The sequence below is a fragment of the Pseudophryne corroboree genome, chromosome 1 (assembly GCF_028390025.1).
Source record: "Pseudophryne corroboree isolate aPseCor3 chromosome 1, aPseCor3.hap2, whole genome shotgun sequence".
Classification (NCBI taxonomy): domain Eukaryota; kingdom Metazoa; phylum Chordata; class Amphibia; order Anura; family Myobatrachidae; genus Pseudophryne; species Pseudophryne corroboree.
In genome coordinates, this window is record NC_086444.1 from 1075040162 (window position 1) to 1075060799 (window position 20638).

General features: G+C 46.7%; 1 protein-coding gene across 8 annotated transcripts in view; it reads left to right on the top strand.

Moving 5' to 3' along the window:
- Positions 1–20638, top strand: part of YIPF7 (Yip1 domain family member 7) — a 201324-nt gene that overhangs the window by 38335 nt on the left and 142351 nt on the right. For all 8 annotated transcript variants that reach the window (XM_063920987.1, XM_063920989.1, XM_063920990.1 and 5 more), the window contains exon 4: positions 13760–13905. In XM_063920987.1, the coding sequence (XP_063777057.1) occupies positions 13760–13905 (146 nt within the window). The remainder of the gene's footprint in view (positions 1–13759; positions 13906–20638) is intronic.

Sequence of the window (20638 nt, forward strand, 5' to 3'; positions counted from 1 at the left end):
AAGAATTAACTCTGGGGTGAAAACCAAAAACTGAAAAGAATGGAGACACATTAGTGGAGGAATGACAAGAATTGTTGTAAGCAAACTCCGCCAAAGGAAGAAACTCGGACCAATCATTCTGGAGTTTGGCTGAGTACAAACGCAAATACTGTTTTAATGATTGATTAACTCGCTCGGTCTGCCCGTTGGATTGGGGATGGTAGCCGGATGTTAAAGACAATTTCATCTTTAATGAGGCACAAAAAGACTTCCAGAATTGTGCAATGAATTGTGGACCCCGATCAGAAACAATATCAGTGGGCAACCCATGAAGTCTGAAAACATGGCGGAGAAACAAAACAACCAATCCCTGGGCAGATGGCAGTCGGGGAAGAGCAATGAAATGGGCCATCTTGCTAAAACGGTCCACTACCACCCATATGACTCGGAATCCGGCTGACAGAGGGAGGTCTACCACAAAATCCATGGAAATATGAGACCATGGCCTGAGAGGAACATTTAAGGGCATAAGTTGCCCGATAGGCAAGGAACGGGGAACCTTATGCTGTGCACAGACCTGACAAGAAAAAACAAACTCCTTAATGTCTTTAGAAAGACCAGGCCACCATACTGAGCGGGAGACTAATTCCAAAGTCTTAGAGATCCCCGGATGCCCGGCAACTTTGCTATCATGAAACTCAGTCAAAACAGTAGCTCTCAAAAACTCAGGGACGTAAAGACGACCAGCAGGAGTATTTCCAGGAGCTTGATGTTGAAGCTGCTTTAACTGGGTAAATAAATCTTGTGTGAGGCCTGCCCAAATGACTGAAGACGGAAGTATGGGAGTAACAGGACTGTTATTATGAACTGGAAGAAAACTGCGTGACAGGGCATCCGCCTTGGTATTCTTGGAACCTGGCCTAAAAGTGATAATAAACTTGAAACGAGTAAAAAATAAAGCCCAACGAGCCTGCCGGGCATTCAGCCGCTTAGCTGATTCGATGTACTGAAGATTTTTGTGGTCAGTCAATACTGAAATGGTATGTGTTGCTCCCTCAAGCCAATGCCTCCACTCCTCGAAAGCCCATTTAATAGCCAGTAACTCCCGGTTACCAACATCGTAGTTGGATTCAGCGGATGAGAATTTCCTGGACATAAAGGCACAAGGATGTAGTTCCAGAGAGTCCGGATCCTTCTGAGATAGGATAGCCCCCACTCCAACCTCCGAGGCATCAACCTCAACAATGAAGGGCAATTCTGGGTTGGGATGTCTGAGGACTGGAGCTGAGACAAAAGCTTGTTTCAAGGCCTGAAAGGATAACTCAGCTTCACGTGACCAGTTGGTAGGATCCGCTCCCTTCTTAGTCAGTGCCACAATGGGAGCAACCAGGTCGGAAAAAGAATGAATAAATCTTCTATAATAATTTGCAAACCCTAAAAAGCGCTGAATTGCTTTTAAGTTGGTGGGTTGCGCCCAACTAAGGATGGCTTGGAGCTTCTTAGGTTCCATACAGAATCCCCGAGGGGAAATAATGTACCCTAAAAAGGATACCTCCGTTACATGAAACTCACACTTCTCCAGCTTGGCATATAGATGATTTTCACGTAATTTTTGAAGAACCTGACGCACCTGGGTAACATGTTGTTCAATTGAATCAGAATAGATCAGGATGTCGTCTAAGTAAACGACCACGAATCTTCCTAGAAAATCACGGAGCACATCGTTAATGAGATCCTGGAAAACTGCCGGAGCGTTAGACAAGCCGAACGGCATCACCAGATACTCGTAGTGACCCGACTGAGTACTGAAAGCCGTCTTCCACTCATCTCCCGACTTGATTCGAATGAGGTTATACGCTCCCCTCAGGTCAATTTTAGAAAAAATCACAGCCGAACGCAGCTGATCAAAGAGGACAGAAATCAGCGGCAGAGGGTAAGTATTTTTAACTGAGATCTTATTCAGGGCTCTAAAGTCAATGCAAGGTCTGAGTGATCCATCTTTTTTCTCCACAAAGAAGAAGCCTGCACTTAAAGGGGATTTAGATGGCCTGATAAATCCTTTCCCTAGGCTCTCCTTAACATACTCATTCATGGCCGCAGTTTCTGGCCCGGATAATGCATATAACCTTCCCTTTGGCAATGTGGCACCAGGAATTAGCTCAATAGCACAATCATAAGGCCGATGGGGAGGCAGAATGTCCGCATTGCCCTTGGAAAACACATCAACAAAGTCCTGGTATTCCACGGGAATGAGTTCGGGAATGGCAGCAGCTATTCTGACGGGAAACGTAATACATTCCTTATTACAGATGGTACCCCATTGTGAAATCTCCCCCGACTGCCAATCAATGATGGGATTATGAAAGGCCAGCCAAGGGTGACCCAGAACCACTGGAACTGCTGGGCAATGGGTAAGGAAAAACTCGATCTTTTCGGAATGAAGAGCTCCTACCGTAAGTAGTACAGGGGGTGTACAGAGGGAAATAACCCCATTGGACAAGGGACTCCCATCTAAACCATGCATGGTGATACACCTACCCAAGGCTAACTGAGGAATACCTAAGGCCTTGGCCCACGTTAAGTCCATAAAGTTCCCTGCAGCTCCACTGTCAACAAAAGCCGACACCGAAGAACTGAGGCTGCCAAAGGAAACTTTAGCTGGGACTAAAAGGGAGTTATTCGAGGAGATAAGCTGCAGACCAAAGTGAACCCCCTCACAATTCACTTGGTCGAGGCGTTTTCCCGACTTGTTCGGACAATTACGGGCAAAATGTCCCTTACCCCCACAGTACAAACAAAGACCAGAGTTTTGCCTTCTGGCTCTTTCTTCTGGAGACAGCCGGGAGAGACCCATCTGCATGGGCTCCTCTACGTCCTCAGGAATGGAAAATACACATGGAGTAGACCTGACAGGCGCTCCTTTTTCAGCCCTCCGCTCTCTGAGACGACGATCAATCTTAATAGAAAGCTCCATGAGTTTATCGAGAGTCTCAGGAGCGGGATACTGAAGGAGACTGTCTTTTATAGACTCTGATAAGCCGAGGCGAAACTGACTGCGCAGGGCTGGGTCATTCCAGCCACAGTCGTTCGACCAACGACGAAACTCTGTACAAAAAACCTCTGCAGGATTTCTACCCTGTCTGAGAGCGCATAACTGACTCTCAGCGGATGCCTCTCTATCAGGGTCATCATACAAAAGCCCTAAAGACCCAAAAAAGGCGTCTACTGACAACAACGCCGGATCCTCTGCTTTTAAACCGAATGCCCAGGTCTGAGGATCCCGCTGGAGCAAAGAAATAATAATTCCGACCCGCTGAGATTCAGTACCTGAGGAGATCGGTCTTAAACGAAAATAAAGTTTACAGGATTCTTTAAAATTAAAAAACTCCTTCCTATCACCAGAAAAACGTTCAGGCAAGTGCATTTTTGGTTCAGGGACTACCCTCGGGGAAGTTCGTAAAAGATCTTCCTGCGACTTCACCCGAAGGGAAAGATCCTGAACCATCTGAGTAAGTTCTTGAATCTGGCTGACTAGGAGCTGACCAGGATTTGGCCCTAAACCTGTGGGATTCATGAGGCCGATAACTCTTACAAAACTGAATAAGTAAAAAATTAAACCCTGTTTAATTTTAAGTTTTGGTTTGGGCCGGTAATAATGTTATGATTCCAGTACTCCTGACCGGAGGAGATCTCATGGCAATGGCCAGAGTACTGGAAGGGAATGCTGGTTACGGGAGCTGGAAAGACTAGTTGCCCCTGGCGCCCTAACTCTATTGTCTCACCCGTGCTATCGGAAATCCCTTGCGAGACTATGGTTTCTTGAGCCCCTGGCAGCCACGTTTGAAAGGCGGATTATGTCTGCCCAACTCCGGTGCCCCCCGGTCTTAGTGAGAGACAAAGGGAAATCCGAGGCAGGATGATGACAAGAGGACCTCTGACTGACAACAGGCCAGGGGCAACAAGCTAACTAACCAAACCAGAAGTATGCGCGGAAAAACCGCCAGATAAAAGGACAACCAAAATCCACTAGTCCGTTACTCCTACCCAGCACCGCTGGATACCAGAGTGGATCTGTGGGAGCGGAATCCTCCGCAAAAGCTCCGAAACACAAATAATAAATAATAAGTAATAAAGCGGCCAAGCCGCAACACACGGCTACGCCGTGACTCACGAACACCACTGGATGTTTAAAGGTGCTCAGTCAGGACTCCAGGAACAGATGACAACTTCCGAGTACAGGACAACTGAGGACAGGAGCGACCGGGTACAGCAGGACTGGAAACACTCTCAGCAAACAGATACAGCATGCAGGAAGCTATTACCGGCGTCTGTGAGAAGCCCTGGGAGTGTACTTAACAGGGAGTCCTCCAATCAGCTGTTTAGAGGCTGATTGGACTAAATGCCGTGCAGCTGCCTTGCTGCACGGCCAGGAAACAGGTGCCCTTATTAATTTAAATGGACCCAGCAACGGGGAACGCGGTCCGCCAGTGGCGTCCCCGTTGCTAGGGTCCGTGCGGCTCCGTGCGCCCGGCGTCTAGCGTTGCCAGGGAGCCGGCGGCTGTACGCGCACGGCGTCCCTGGTTGCTAGGCGCCGGGCCGCACCGACGAGCTGACCCCGGCGCCTAACAACGGATATGTGGACAAGTGGAGCAGGGCAGACTGAGGACTATATGACTGTGACAGCCCACTGGGTAGATGTATGGACTCCCGCCGCAAGAACAGCAGCGGCGGCACCAGTAGCAGCATCTCGCAAACGCCAACTCTTTCCTAGGCAGGCTACGCTTTGTATCACCGCTTTCCAGAATACGCACACAGCTAAAAACCTCTTACGGCAACTGAGGAAGATCATCGCAGAATGGCTTACCCCAATTGGACTCTCCTGTGGATTTGTGGCATCGGACAACGCCAGCAATATTGTGTGTGCATTAAATATGGGCAAATTCCAGCACGTCCCATGTTTTGCACATACCTTGAATTTGGTGGTGCAGAATTATTTAAAAAACGAGAGGGGCGTGCAAGAGATGCTGTCGGTGGCCAGAAGAATTGCGGGACACTTTCGGCGTACAGGCACCACGTACAGAAGACTGGAGCAACACCAAAAACGCCTGAACCTGCCCTGCCATCATCTGAAGCAAGAAGTAGTAACGAGGTGGAATTCAACCCTCTATATGCTTCAGAGGTTGGAGGAGCAGCAAAAGGCCATTCAAGCCTATACAACTGAGCACGATATAGGAGGTGGAATGCACCTGTCTCAAGCGCAGTGGAGAATGATTTCAACGTTGTGCAAGGTTCTGCAACCTTTTGAACTTGCCACACGTGAAGTCAGTTCAGACACTGCCAGCCTGAGTCAGGTTATTCCCCTCATCAGGCTTTTGCAGAAGAAGCTGGAGACATTGAAGGAGGAGCTAACACAGAGCGATTCCGCTAGGCATGTGGGACTTGTGGATGGAGCCCTTAATTCGCTTAACAAGGATTCACGGGTGGTCAATCTGTTGAAATCAGAGCACTACATTTTGGCCACCGTGCTCGATCCTAGATTTAAAACCTACCTTGGATCTCTCTTTCCGGCAGACACAAGTCTGCAGGGGTTCAAAGAACTGCTGGTGAGAAAATTGTCAAGTCAAGCGGAACGCGACCTGTCAACATCTCCTCCTAAACATTCTCCCGCAACTGGGGGTGCGAGGAAAAGGCTCAGAATTCCGAGCCCACCCGCTGGCGGTGATGCAGGGCAGTCTGGAGCGACTGCTGATGCTGACATCTGGTCCGGACTGAAGGACCTGCCAACGATTACGGACATGTCGTCTACTGTCACTGCATATGATTCTCTCCCCATTGAAAGAATGGTGGAGGATTATATGAGTGACCGCATCCAAGTAGGCACGTCAGACAGTCCGTACGTATACTGGCAGGAAAAAGAGGCAATTTGGAGGCCCTTGCACAAACTGGCTTTATTCTACCTAAGTTGCCCTCCCACAAGTGTGTACTCCGAAAGAGTGTTTAGTGCCGCCGCTCACCTTGTCAGCAATCGGCGTACGAGGTTACTTCCAGAAAATGTGGAGAAGATGATGTTCATTAAAATGAATTATAATCAATTCCTCCATGGAGACATTCACCAGCAGCAATTGCCTCCACAAAGTACACAGGGAGCTGTGATGGTGGATTCCAGTGGGGACACATTGATAATCTGTGAGGAGGGGGATGTACACGGTGATATATCGGAGGATGAAGATGAGGTGGACATCTTGCCTCTGTAGAGCCAGTTTGTGCAAGGAGAGATTAATTGCTTCTTTTTTGGTGGGGGTCCAAACCAACCCGTCATTTCAGTCACAGTCGTGTGGCAGACCCTGTCACTGAAATGATGGGTTGGTTAAAGTGTGCATGTCCTGTTTATGCAACATAAGGGTGGGTGGGAGGGCCCAAGGACAATTCCATCTTGCACCTCTTTTTTCTTTCATTTTTCTTTGCGTCATGTGCTGTTTGGGGAGTGTTTTTTGGAAGGGCCAGCCTGCGTGACACTGCAGTGCCACTCCTAGATGGGCCAGGTGTTTGTGTCGGCCACTAGGGTCGCTGAGCTTACTCACACAGCTACCTCATTGCGCCTCTTTTTTTCTTTGCGTCATATGCTGTTTGGGGAGTATTTTTTGGAAGGGCCATCCTGCCTGACACTGCAGTGCCACTCCTAGATGGGCCAGGTGTTTGTGTCGGCCACTTGGGTCGCTGAGCTTAGTCACACAGCTACTTCATTGCGCCTCTTTTTTTCTTTGCGTCATGTGCTGTTTGGGGAGTGTTTTTTGGAAGGGCCATCCTGCGTGACACTGCAGTGCCACTCCTAGATGGGCCAGGTGTTTGTGTCGGCCACTTGGGTCGCTGAGCTTAGTCATCCAGCGACCTCGGTGCAAATTTTAGGACTAAAAATAATATTGTGAGGTGTGAGGTGTTCAGAATAGACTGAAAATGAGTGGAAATTATGGTTATTGAGGTTAATAATACTTTGGGATCAAAATGACCCCCAAATTCTATGATTTAAGCTGTTTTTTAGGGTTTTTTGAAAAAAACACCCGAATCCAAAACACACCCGAATCCGACAAAAAAAATTCGGTGAGGTTTTGCCAAAACGCGTTCGAACCCAAAACACGGCCGCGGAACCGAACCCAAAACCAAAACACAAAACCCGAAAAATTTCCGGTGCACATCTCTAACTAAGATAGCATCATCATCATATTTTGACATACCCCCTCCACACCAGTGTGTTCCTACAACAGCACTGCACGACATTACCCCATATATGCTACACTACATGTCTACACTGCATCACTCTACTGTACATCAGTGAGTTGTAGGTAGAATGGGAGGGTAGCGTCTAAATAACTGCAGGCATCTTTGTAACAGTGTATGTTTTTTGTCAGATACTAGCTAGCACCTGCCATCTAGTGCAATTAGGCTCTTGTGTATAGTGTGTGCTTGTGTCGCTGCTCTGACACTTAATTTAGTCAGCCAGCTCGCTGCAGAAAAGTTGGATTGGCCATGCCGCTAGCCATATTCCCAAGTTTAGTCACGTTGGAGGCATGCTCAGCACTCCGGGAGCAGCAGGGCATGCCTCCAGTACCTCTCACCTATGTATAAACAGCACACATGTAAATGAGTGTTTTCTTACTTTCTCTGTAACAGGGAATCTCTCAAGATATTGGTGGTCATTCCAAGTTGATCACTAGCTGCCGTTGTTCGCAGCGCAGCGATCAGGCTAAAAATCTGCATTTCTGCGCATTCGTATGGGCCGCAGTGCGCACGCGCGTGACGTACTTTCACAAAAAACGATGCAGTTTCACACAAGGTCGAGTGACTCTTTTCAGTCGCAGTGCTGGCCGCAGAGTGATTGACAGGAATGGGGCGTTTCTGGGGGGTCACTGACCGTTTTCAGGGAGTGTGCTAAAAAACGCAGGCGTGTCAGATAAAAACGCAAGCGTGCCTGGGGAAACGAGGGAGTGGCTGGCCGAACGCAGGGCGTTTTCGTTACGTCAAAGAAGGAACTAAATAGTCTGAAGTGATCGCAAGCTAGAAGTAGGTCTGCAGCTACTCAGAAATTGCATGAAAATATTTTTAAGCAGTTCAGCGAACCTTTCGGTCGCACTTCTGCTAAGCTAAGATACACTCCCAGAGGGCGGCGGCTCAGCGTTTGCACTGCTGCTAAAAGCAGCTATTGAGCGATCAATTCGGAATGAGGGCCATTGATCCTTCCTTGACAGGCAGTGTCTTGAGTCATTATTCACTTTTCATGTAGGAGATCACATGGGGGGTAATTCTGAGTTGATCGCAGCAGGAACTTTGTTAGCAGTTGGGCAAAACCATGTGCACTGCAGGGGAGGTAGATATAACATGTGCAGAGAGAGATAGATTTGGGTGTGGTGAGTTCAATCTGCAATCTAAATTGCAGTGTAAAAATAAAGAAACCAGTATTTACCCTGCACAGAAACAAAATAACCCACCCAAATCTAACTCTCTCTGCACATGTTATATCTGCCTCCCCTGCAGTGCACATGGTTTTGCCCAACTGCTAACAAATTTCCTGCTGCGATCAACTTGGAATTACCCCCTTGGTCCGGAAGCCGTCTGGTTGCGTAGGAATAAAGTGAATGTCATAATCATGCAACAGAGGTTCAATCAGATAAAACAATGCAACAGAAGCTTATGGGGAGTGCAAAATGTGGGTTTGCCTGATCAAACAATATTATATTAATAAAATATATTTGCTCAGTTAGTACCATTTGTATCATTAATATGTTTTCTTTAGAATTGGTGTCCTACAGAAAATTATTATCCCGAGCCTTTTCTCTGATCCTACTAGTGGTCCTATTTGTGTGATTCCCAAGCGCCATCCTCATGTGCATCTCCCCAGTGCTATCCCCTTGTGTGTCTCCCCAGTGCTATCCCCTTGTGTGTCTCCCCAGTGCTATCCCCTTGTGTGTCTCCCCAGTGCTATCCCCTTGTGTGTCTCCCCAGTGCTATCCCCATGTGCATCTCCCCAGTGCTATCCCCATGTGCATCTTTCCTGTGCATCTCCCCAGTGCTATCCCCATGTGCATCTCCCCAGTGTTATCCCCATGTGCATCTTCCCTGTGCATCTCCCCAGTGCTATCCCCATGTGCATCTCCCCAGTGCTATCCCTATGTGCGTCTCCCCAGTGCTATCCCCATGTGCGTCTCCCCAGTGCTATCCCCTTGTGTGTCTCCCCAGTGCTATCCCCTTGTGTGTCTCCCCAGTGCTATCCCCTTGTGTGTCTCCCCAGTGCTATCCCCTTGTGTGTCTCCCCAGTGCTATCCCCTTGTGTCTCCCCAGCTTCATCCCCTTGTGTGTCTCCCCAGTGCTATCCCCTTGTGTGTCTCCCCAGCTTCATCCCCTTGTGTGTCTCCCCAGTGCTATCCCCTTGTGTGTCTCCCCAGCTTCATCCCCTTGTGTGTCTCCCCAGTGCTATCCCCTTGTGTGTCTCCCCAGCTTCATCCCCTTGTGTGTCTCCCCAGTGCTATCCCCTTGTGTGTCTCCCCAGCTTCATCCCCTTGTGTGTCTCCCCAGTGCTATCCCCTTGTGTGTCTCCCCAGCTTCATCCCCTTGTGTGTCTCCCCAGTGCTATCCCCTTGTGTGTCTCCCCAGCTTCATCCCCTTGTGTGTCTCCCCAGTGCTATCCCCTTGTGTGTCTCCCCAGCTTCATCCCCTTGTGTGTCTCCCCAGTGACATCCCCCTGTGTCTCCCCTGCACCATCCCCTGTGAGTCTCCCATGCACCATATTCCTGTGTTTCCCCCCTGCACCATCTTCCTGTGCGTGTCTCCAATGCCATCTCCCTGTGTGTCTCTCCAGCGCCATCTTCCTGTGGGTCTCTGAATGGCGTCTCCCCAGCGCCATTCCCCTGTGCGTCTCCCCAGCGACATCCCCATGTCTCTCCAGCGCCATTCCCCTGTGTGTCTCCCTAGTGCCATTCCCCTGTGTGTCTCCCTAGTGCCATTCCCCTGTGTGTCTCCCTAGTGCCATTCCCCTGTGCATATCCCTAGTGCCATTCCCCTGTGTGTCTCCCTAGTGCCATTCCCCTGTGCGTATCCCTAGTGACATTCCCTAGTGACATTCCCTAGTGCCATTCCCCTGTGCGTATACCTAGTGCCATTCCTCTGTGTGTATCCCTAGTGCCATTCCTCTGTGTGTATCCCTAGTGCCATTCCTCTGTGTGTATCCCTAGTGCCATTCCCCTGTGCGTATCCCTAGTGACATTCCCTAGTGCCATTCCCCTGTGCGTATCCCTAGTGACATTCCCTAGTGCCATTCCCCTGTGAGTATCTCTAGTGACATTCCCTAGTGCCATTCCCCTGTGCGTATCCCTAGTGCCATTCCTCTGTGCGTCTCCCCAACACAATCCTCTTGTGTGTCTCCACAGCGACATCCGACAGCGCTATCCCCCTGTTTGTCTCCCCAGTGTCTTCCTAGCACTTACTGACACCCACCTTTAAGGCTAACACACCATTACCAAACCCCCTGCTCCTCTGTATTGGGTGCCATAGAGGGCATACCACATACTGTAATACAGTATGATATAGTCCCATCCAGGGTTGAAACAATGCCCATACCCCATACCCCAAGGCTTCCCCTGAACCCCAATAACAGAACTCACAAGGTACATACCCCTAAAGGACCCAGCACCTTATTGGCGCAAAACAGGTCCTGCATGAGCCTCTTCCTCCGGAGCTCTGGACCCTGATGCCTGTAGTGAAACTTCATCCTCCACAGCCGCTGCTTTTATCTGCCGCCTCACACAGCCCCCTGCAGAGTTGCTGCGGTCGCTCTCCTCACAGACCTGACCCGGCAACCAATTATATTTCCTTAAGGGGAGGAGCGGGGATGGCGGCACCTCCTCCCACTGTGACCAGATTGCTCCACGCTCAGGCTTGAACCGTGGCGCGGCACAGACAGCAGGGCACACTAAGGGGACTGGCAGCGTGCGGCAGCATATAATGAGTCAATCTGACTCATTGCACAGCTGCCGGTCCCTTCCCTGCAGTGGGCCTCGGCTGCCTTTCATTCACAAAAGCCGGGGTCGGGGCTATGGATGACAGACGGCCTGCGCGTCGCTCGGCCCACCGGGGATCTCCCCGGTAAAGTCTATGGCCAGTTCGGGCCTGGCAATGGCCTACTGTACTGGACAACTATATACTGTTGGTCACCAAAATGCAGCACACTGAGCACAGATAATTACAGCACACTGAGCACAGATATGGAGCTTTTCAGGCAAAGAACATAGATATTTGCAGCACACTGAGCACAGATATTTGCAGCACACTGAGCACAGATATTTGCAGCACACTGAGCACAGATATTTGCAGCACACTGAGCACAGATATTTGCAGCACACTGAGCACAGATATTTGCAGCATACTGAGCACAGATTACGGAGCTTTTCAGGCAGATAACGTAGCCACGTCCTCTCCGTTCAATTTCCAATGCACGAGTGAAAATGATGGCGACGCGCGGCTCTTTATATAGAATACGAATCTCGCGAGAATCCGACAGCGGGATGATGACGTTCGGCCGCGTTCGGGTTAACTGAGCAAGGCGGGAAGATCCGAGGCTGCCTCGGACCCGTGTAAAATAGGTGAAGTTCGGGGGGTTCGGATCTCGACGAACCGAACCCGCTCATCTCTAATAAAAACAAGTATAAAACCACAGCACTCGCCACCCCAGAAGCGGTGTGCAATGTCTGCACTCACCACTCATAGGGTGGGTTGCATGTAGCCCATGGCCACCTACTTAAATATATACAAACAGAAAATTCAGCACTCACCATAGCAAGCTCACTTATCCTCACAACATCAATAAATAAATAATGGGTGTTTAGTTAGTGAATTGTCCAATGCACGGAAGCCTGCAAACCGATCGCCAAGGTACCCCACCTTGCAGGGTTATTTATTAACTGTGGCCACAAGCTTTTTCATGCACCCCTATGTAAACTCAATTGTCCTAAACCTGTGTCAGCTGTTCCTTAGTAATTTATCAGCCAGTGTCAGGTGACTAGAGTACCTGTAAAAGCCATAAGGTATGTGGCAGGTACACATTAAACCAAGTAAGCATATTTGCAGTTATATTATGTGTGATACAGTTGCCAGGTTTTAATTTTTAAGACTCTGTGATAGTGTAGGATCTGCATGAAGGTGAATATATATATATATATATATATATATATTTATATATATATATATATATATATAGTATTTGCACAAATACAAAATAAATGTATATATTAATGTAATTAAATACAAATATTTGCTGCCTCTCCCTTTAAAAATAAAATTGTGATCTAAGCTGCCACAAATCCAGAAATATATCCACTATATTAATAATTTATATAATGAATGATTTATGTACAATGAAAGTGGTCTAGGTGCAATCAGCTAATTGGAAACAAGTGTAGATAATCATCAGAACACATTATTAACCATTTTTGGAGCAACTGCAAGTAAAATGCATACTGAAAGGTGATTATACATCTGTTTCCAGGTGCAGCTTGCTTGCATTTATCTGTACAAGTCCTTACTGTATACTACAGCCTGTGCTTGCCTGTTCCCTCCCCTCCCCTCCCCTCCCCTCCCTTGTAACTCTTCTCAAAGCCCTAAGTGCAATATGCAACAAAATCTGCATATGACCTATGTGTAGTGTGGAAAGGGGTTCGGTATGAAATAGCGCTCGTTGGGATGCTGGCGGGGTGGCAGCTAGGGCTAACCCTTTGGGGGTGGCGTGGTGGCTAGGGCTAACTCTTTGGAGGTGGCGTGGTGGCTAGGGCTAACCCTCAGAGGCTGGCGGCTAGGTCTAACCCCCCCATAGTGCCTAACCCTAAACCCCCCCAGTGCCTAACCCTAACCCCCCCCAGTCCCTAACGCTAACTTGAACCCTGATACTTACCTTCAGGAGGTTGGCTGTTGCCGGTCTTCCAGCTCCAGTATCCCGAGTGGTGTTACGATTCCGGCATTGATCACATGACCGCTGGCATCCTGTCCATCGGGATACTAAACGTATCCCGTGGAAGGACGTCTCTCAGCAGAACATAGGGGGTAATTCCAAGTTGATCGCAACAGGATTTTTGATAGCAATTGGGCAAAACCATGTGCACTGCAGGGGAGGCAGATATAACATGTGCAGAGAGAGTTAGATTTGGGTGGGGTGTGTTCAATCTGCAATCTAATTTGCAGTGTAAAAATAAAGCAGCCAGTATTTACCCTGCACAGAAATAAAATAACCCACCCAAATCTAACTCTTTCTGCACATGTTATATCTGCCTCCCCTGCAGTGCACATGGTTTTGCCCAATTGCTATCAAAAATCCTGCTGCGATCAACTTGGAATTACCACCATAGATTCAAAGAGCAGCTCTACATTATCCCCACGGTGTCACAGCATCACTGATTATACAACACTAGTAGCTTGTGTACAAACCAATAGCTGCAAAAAGTTTTTCATAATGTGTGAACGAATCATTGTTCTGCATCTAGCCCAGCGTTTCAGCAAAGCGACATGCTGGAAGTTATGGCAAACATGCATTTTCTTCTGAAAAATGAAATAGTAGTATTCAGTTATTTTTAATTGAACATAATATATTTCTATTATGATGATATTGAATTAACTTTTTTCAATGACCAATGTATGCTTTCTTCTTCCAAAAATTCAGCTTTATATACTTATAATAAAGAAAGAAGACCGCAAAACTAGAGAACTATAGTATAAAGTGTAACACTTTCTTTTTTTATTGCAGAACTGGGCATTAATTTTGATCACATCTGGCAGAAGACATTAACAGTGCTAAACCCATGGAAGCCAGCAGATGGCAGTATTATGAATGAAACTGACCTGACAGGCCCTCTGATGTTCTGCTTTGCTCTTGGCGCCACGCTCTTGCTGGTATAATCATGCATTTATTACTGATAATTGCTTCATGTATCAACTATAGCAGTTTATCATACATCATTATTTTACGTATGTATGTGTTACAATATGCTAATACAGTGTTTGAAACAATGTCCAGGCGATAATATAGTTCTCCATCTTCTACTCCTGTCTGGCCACCCTTGTTACTTAGAAATATTACTATGTTTTATTGGTATATAAGAATTTGTCTTTGGAAAACATGTCAAGTGTGAAATAATTCAGGGAACAATCATGTTTTGTTGTGAAAAAAAAAATATAGTAACCAATCAAAAGGATTTTTTCAAACACATTTCTGTGGCTTTCAAGCGAATAAATATTTTTTAATTAGGAATTGCAGAATGGTAATTATAGGTGATAGATGGTATTAGTCACACTGTGTTCTCCTTTAGCATAACAATATGTAATACAAGTCCCCTGTGCCTGCTGTGCAGCCATTCACTGCTGACTGGGGAAATGTAAAAGAAGCAGAGCTCAGCTTACCTGTGTACAGGTCAGCAGCCACCTTACCTTACCTTACCAGAAAGGAGGTGCCTCCGGGAAAATGTCAAAGCCACAGTGTCGCAAGAGTGCATTTGTTGATCCAAAGCAGGGCCAAAACTAGGGTTGTTGTCACCCAGGACAAGGCAGTGAATTGGTTGGACTCAGCGGCTGGTTGCTGGTATCTGGCTAATGGCCCAGGGCACTGTCAGGGTTGAGCTGGGACAGGGTCCCGGTACTGAAGGGCAGGAGGTGGGGCTTGAGCGGAGGGTGGACAAAACAGCAGGAGATACCAAGGACACAAGCAGGGCATTGGGAGGGGGAGGGGGTTGGAGACACGTCCTGTCCTGAGGGAGACAGTAGGTGGAGACAATGTAACTTCAGTATTGTGGCTATGCCCCCATAATTTTGGTGCACTTGCTCCTTAGTGCCCACTTACCTGCTCCAGTTGTGCCCCAGTCCAAAGCAGACCTTATTTTGTTGTGAATGTTGGTAATAGTTTGGAGTTAGTATGTTGTCGTTCTTTTCACTTCTGTTTAAGGCAGTTATAACACTGTTAAACATGTTGCAAATCTGAACTTAATACTTTCTGCACTCTAGAACCAATAGAATTACATTTATACAGAAATACAGGCATGTGTGCACACTAATTAATGAAAAAACCCCATTGGCCATGGTAATATATATTTCACAACCATATTAGCTAGATTTTCAGATTTTTAGTATATAAGACAGTTGGAGTGCGCTGTCACAGAGTGCCTCTGAAATAGGAGTGTGTTCCTGTTAGAGAGTGGCACAACTGACAGGAGTGTGCCTTGTACTTTTGACGTGCTAGGCTGCCATTAACTGTGTAAAAACACCCATTTATTGCAGCGAGTGTGACGAAAAGGGGCGGTTAGAATGTATAAAATAGATGTATTACTCCTGCCACCTAATCAGAAAATTGCTTTCTATTAGTTTTTGTGAAGTGGGCCAGGCTGAGGCGGATGTGATACAGAAGATAGACATTAAAAAGATAGACAGTCATTAGGTCTACAGCATAGGGTCTACAGTCATAAGGTCAACAGGGTCAAAACGTTGACAGTCAAATGGTCGACAGGGACATAAGGTAGACAGTCTAAAGGTTGACAGGGTCAAAAGGTCAACACAATTATTTTATTTTCATTTTGGGTGTTATTTTGTTTTGTTAAACATTTTTTACCCAAATTTGTTGATAGGCGTCCCCTCACTTCGGGCTCATTGGCTCACTCCGCTCACCTCAAGGTTACTAAAGGTAATAGTTTGTGACATGGATTGTAAATTTGTTGAAATGCGTCCCCTTGCAGGCTCGCTTTGTTCGCCACGCTTCGGTTACTAAAGGTAAGAGTTTGAAACATGGATAGTAAATGCAGCAAAAGTTGTAAAAACCATGGGTCAACCATATTTGTTGTAGAGATGAGCGCCTGAAATTTTTCGGGTTTTGTGTTTTGGTTTTGGGTTCGGTTCCGCGGCCGTGTTTTGGGTTCGAACGCGTTTTGGCAAAACCTCACAGAATTTTTTTTGTCGGATTCGGGTGTGTTTTGGATTCGGGTGTTTTTTTCAAAAAACACTAAAAAACAGCTTAAATCATAGAATTTGGGGGTCATTTTGATCCCAAAGTATTATTAACCTCAAAAACCATAATTTACACTCATTTTCAGTCTATTCTGAATACCTCACACCTCACAATATTATTTTTAGTCCTAAAATTTGCACCGAGGTCGCTGTGTGAGTAAGATAAGCGACCCTAGTGGCCGACACAAACACCGGGCCCATCTAGGAGTGGCACTGCAGTGGCACGCAGGATGTCCCTTCCAAAAAACCCTCCCCAAACAGCACATGACGCAAAGAAAAAAAGAGGCGCAATGAGGTAGCTGTGTGAGTAAGATTAGCGACCCTAGTGGCCGACACAAAAACCGGGCCCATCTAGGAGTGGCACTGCAGTGTCACGCAGGATGGCCCTTCCAAAAAACCCTCCCCAAACAGCACATGACGCAAAGAAAAAAAGAGGCGCAATGAGGTAGCTGTGTGAGTAAGATTAGTAAGTTAGTAAGATTAGGTGGTATATACAATTATGGACGGGCTGCCGAGTGCCGACACAGAGGTAGCCACAGCCGTGAACTACCGCACTGTACTGTGTCTGCTGCTAATATATAGACTGGTTGATAAAGAGATAGTATACTCGTAACTAGTATGTATGTATAAAGAAAGAAAAAAAAACCACGGTTAGGTGGTATATACAATTATGGACGGGCTGCCGAGTGCCGACACAGAGGTAGCCACAGCCGTGAACTACCGCACTGTACTGTGTCTGCTGCTAATATATAGACTGGTTGATAAAGAGATAGTATACTCGTAACTAGTATGTATGTATAAAGAAAGAAAGAAAAACCACGGTTAGGTGGTATATACAATTATGGACGGGCTGCCGAGTGCCGACACAGAGGTAGCCACAGCCGTGAACTACCGCACTGTACTGTGTCTGCTGCTAATATAGACTGGTTGATAAAGAGATAGTATACTCGTAACTAGTATGACTATAAAGAAAGAAAAAAAAACCACGGTTAGGTGGTATATACAATTATGGACGGGCTGCCGAGTGCCGACACAGAGGTAGCCACAGCCGTGAACTACCGCACTGTACTGTGTCTGCTGCTAATATAGACTGGTTGATAAAGAGATAGTATACTACTAATATTATATATACTGGTGGTCAGGTCACTGGTCACTAGTCACACTGGCAGTGGCACTCCTGCAGCAAAAGTGTGCACTGTTTAATTTTAATATAATATTATGTACTCCTGGCTCCTGCTATAACCTATAACTGGCACTGCAGTAGTGCTCCCCAGTCTCCCCCACAATTATAAGCTGTGTGAGCTGAGCAGTCAGACAGATATATAATATATATAGATGATGCAGCACACTGGCCTGAGCCTGAGCAGTGCACACAGATATGGTATGTGACTGACTGAGTCACTGTGTGTATCGCTTTTTTCAGGCAGAGAACGGATATATTAAATAAACTGCACTGTGTGTCTGGTGGTCACTCACTATATAATATATTATGTACTCCTGGCTCCTGCTATAACCTATAACTGGCACTGCAGTAGTGCTCCCCAGTCTCCCCCACAATTATAAGCTGTGTGAGCTGAGCAGTCAGACAGATATATATAATATTATATATAGATAATAGATGATGCAGCACACTGGCCTGAGCCTGAGCAGTGCACACAGATATGGTATGTGACTGAGTCACTGTGTGCTGTGTATCGCTTTTTTCAGGCAGAGAACGGATTATAAAGTAAACTGCACTGTCCTCACTAGTAAACTCTCTCCACTCAGTCTCTACACTTCTACAGTAACAGTACTCCTCCTAGTCAGCTCCAGTAAATCTCTCCCTGGGGCAGATTTATTAAGCCTGGTGAAGTGATAACGTGGAAGGTGATAACGCACCAGCCAATCAGCTCCTAACAGCCATGTTACAGGCTGGGTTTGAAAAATAACAGTTAGGAGCTGACTGGCTGGTGTGTTATCACCTTCCACTTTATCACTTCTCCAGGCTTAATAAATCTACCCCTCAGTCTCTTATAATCTAAATGGAGAGGACGCCAGCCACGTCCTCTCCCTATCAATCTCAATGCACGTGTGAAAATGGCGGCGACGCGCGGCTCCTTATATAGAATCCGAGTCTCGCGATAGAATCCGAGCCTCGCGAGAATCCGACAGCGTCATGATGACGTTCGGGCGCGCTCGGGTTAACCGAGCAAGGCGGGAAGATCCGAGTCGCTCGGACCCGTGAAAAAAAACATGAAGTTCTGGCGGGTTCGGATTCAGAGAAACCGAACCCGCTCATCTCTAATTTGTTGACCTTTTTTTATGTTGACCTTTTGACTGTAGATCCCATGGTGTCGATCTATTGACTGTCGACCTTTTAACTGTCTATCAACCACCTCCCACTGAGGCAGAGGCTCAGTGCTGTCGCTGGAACATGGAGCTGCCTAGGGCCGGTTCTACCAATAGTCAGCTTTAGGCAGCTGCCTAGGGTGCCGGCATCTAGCAGGCACCACTGAGGCTGTCTAGCATAAAAATAATGGGGAGAACAAAATATGGGTGGCATAGTTATCTTTATCAACTACATTTTCCTTTTAGAATAAAGGGTTTATTTTGCATTTTCTTTCAAATATAACTTTGGAGAGCAGCTGCTGTGTGTAGAAGAAACTGAGAGACTATTCTACTTTGGTTGGTTGTTATTAGTGATGAGCGGGTTCGGTTCCTTGGAATCCGAACCCCCCCCAACTTCACCCATTTTACACGGGTCCGAGGCAGACTCGGATCTTCCTGCCTTGCTCGGTTAACCCGAGCGCGCACGAACGTCATCATCCCGCTGTCGGATTCTCGCGAGATTCGTATTCTATATAAGGAGCCGCGCGTCGCCGCCATTTTCTCTCGTGCATTGGAGATGATAGGGAGAGGACGTGCAGCGTTTTCTCAGTTTCTGTGTTCAGTGTGCTGCAAATATCTGTGCTCAGTGTGCTGAAAATATCTACGTTCTCTGCCTGAAAAATGCTCCATATCTGTGCTGCACTGTAGTATAGGAGGACAGTGCAGAATTTTGCTGACCAGTGACCACCTACCTCTGCTCTACCTACCTCTGTGTCGTCAAGTATACTATCCATCCATACCTGTGGTGCATTTTAGTTGTGCGCAGTATATATAGTAGGAGGACAGTGCAGAATTTTGCTGACCACCAGTATATAATATATAGCAGTACGGTACAGTAGTCCACTGCTCTACCTACCTCTGTGTCATCAAGTATACTATCCATCCATACCTGTGGTGCATTTTAGTTGTGCGCAGTATATATATAGTAGTAGGACAGTGCAGAATTTTGCTGACCACCAGTATATAATATATAGCAGTATGGTACAGTAGTCCACTGCTCTACCTACCTCTGTGTCGTCAAGTATACTATCCATCCATACCTGTGGTGCATTTTAGTTGTGCGCAGTATATATAGTAAGAGGACAGTGCAGAATTTTGCTGACCACCAGTATATAATATATAGCAGTACGGTACAGTAGTCCACTGCTCTACCTACCTCTGTGTCGTCAAGTATACTATCCATCCATACCTGTGGTGCATTTTAGTTGTGCGCAGTATATATAGTAGGAGGACAGTGCAGAATTTTGCTGACCAACAGTATATAATATATAACAGTACGGTACAGTAGTCCACTACTCTACCTACCTCTGTGTCATCAAGTATACTATCCATCCATACCTGTGGTGCATTTTAGTTGTGCGTAGTATATATAGTAGAAGGACAGTGCAGAATTTTGCTGACCACCAGTATATAATATATAGCAGTATGGTACAGTAAGCCACTGCTCTACCTACCTCTGTGTCGTCAAGTATACTATCCATCCATCCCTGTGGTGCATTTTAGTTGTGCACAGTATATATAGTAGGAGGACAGTGCAGAATTTTGCTGACCACCAGTATATAATATATAGCAGTACGGTACAGTAGTCCACTTCTCTACCTACCTCTGTGTCGTCAAGTATACTATCCATCCATACCTGTGGTGCATTTTAGTTGTGCGCAGTATATATAGTAGGAGGACAGTGCAGAATTTTGCTGACCACCAGTATATAATATATAGCAGTACGGTACAGTAGGCCATTGCTATTGATATATTACTGGCATATAATTCCACACATTAAAAAATGGAGAACAAAAATGTGGAGGGTAAAATAGGGAAAGATCAAGATCCACTTCCACCTCGTGCTGAAGCTGCTGCCACTAGTCATGGCCGAGACGATGAAATGCCATCAACGTCGTCTGCCAAGGCCGATGCCCAATGTCATAGTAGAGAGCATGTAAAATACAAAAAACAAAAGTTCAGTAAAATGACCCAAAAATCAAAATTAAAAGCATCTGATGAGAAGCGTAAACTTGCCAATATGCCATTTACGACACGGAGTGGCAAGGAACGGCTGAGGCCCTGTTCTATGTTCATGGCTAGTGGTTCAGCTTCACATGAGGATGGAAGCACTCATCCTCTCGCTAGAAAAATGAAAAGACTTAAGCTGGCAAAAGCACAGCAAAGAACTGTGTGTTCTTCTAAATCACAAATCCCCAAGGAGAGTCCAATTGTGTCGGATGCGATGCCTGACCTTCCCAACACTGGACGGGAAGAGGTAGCGCCTTCC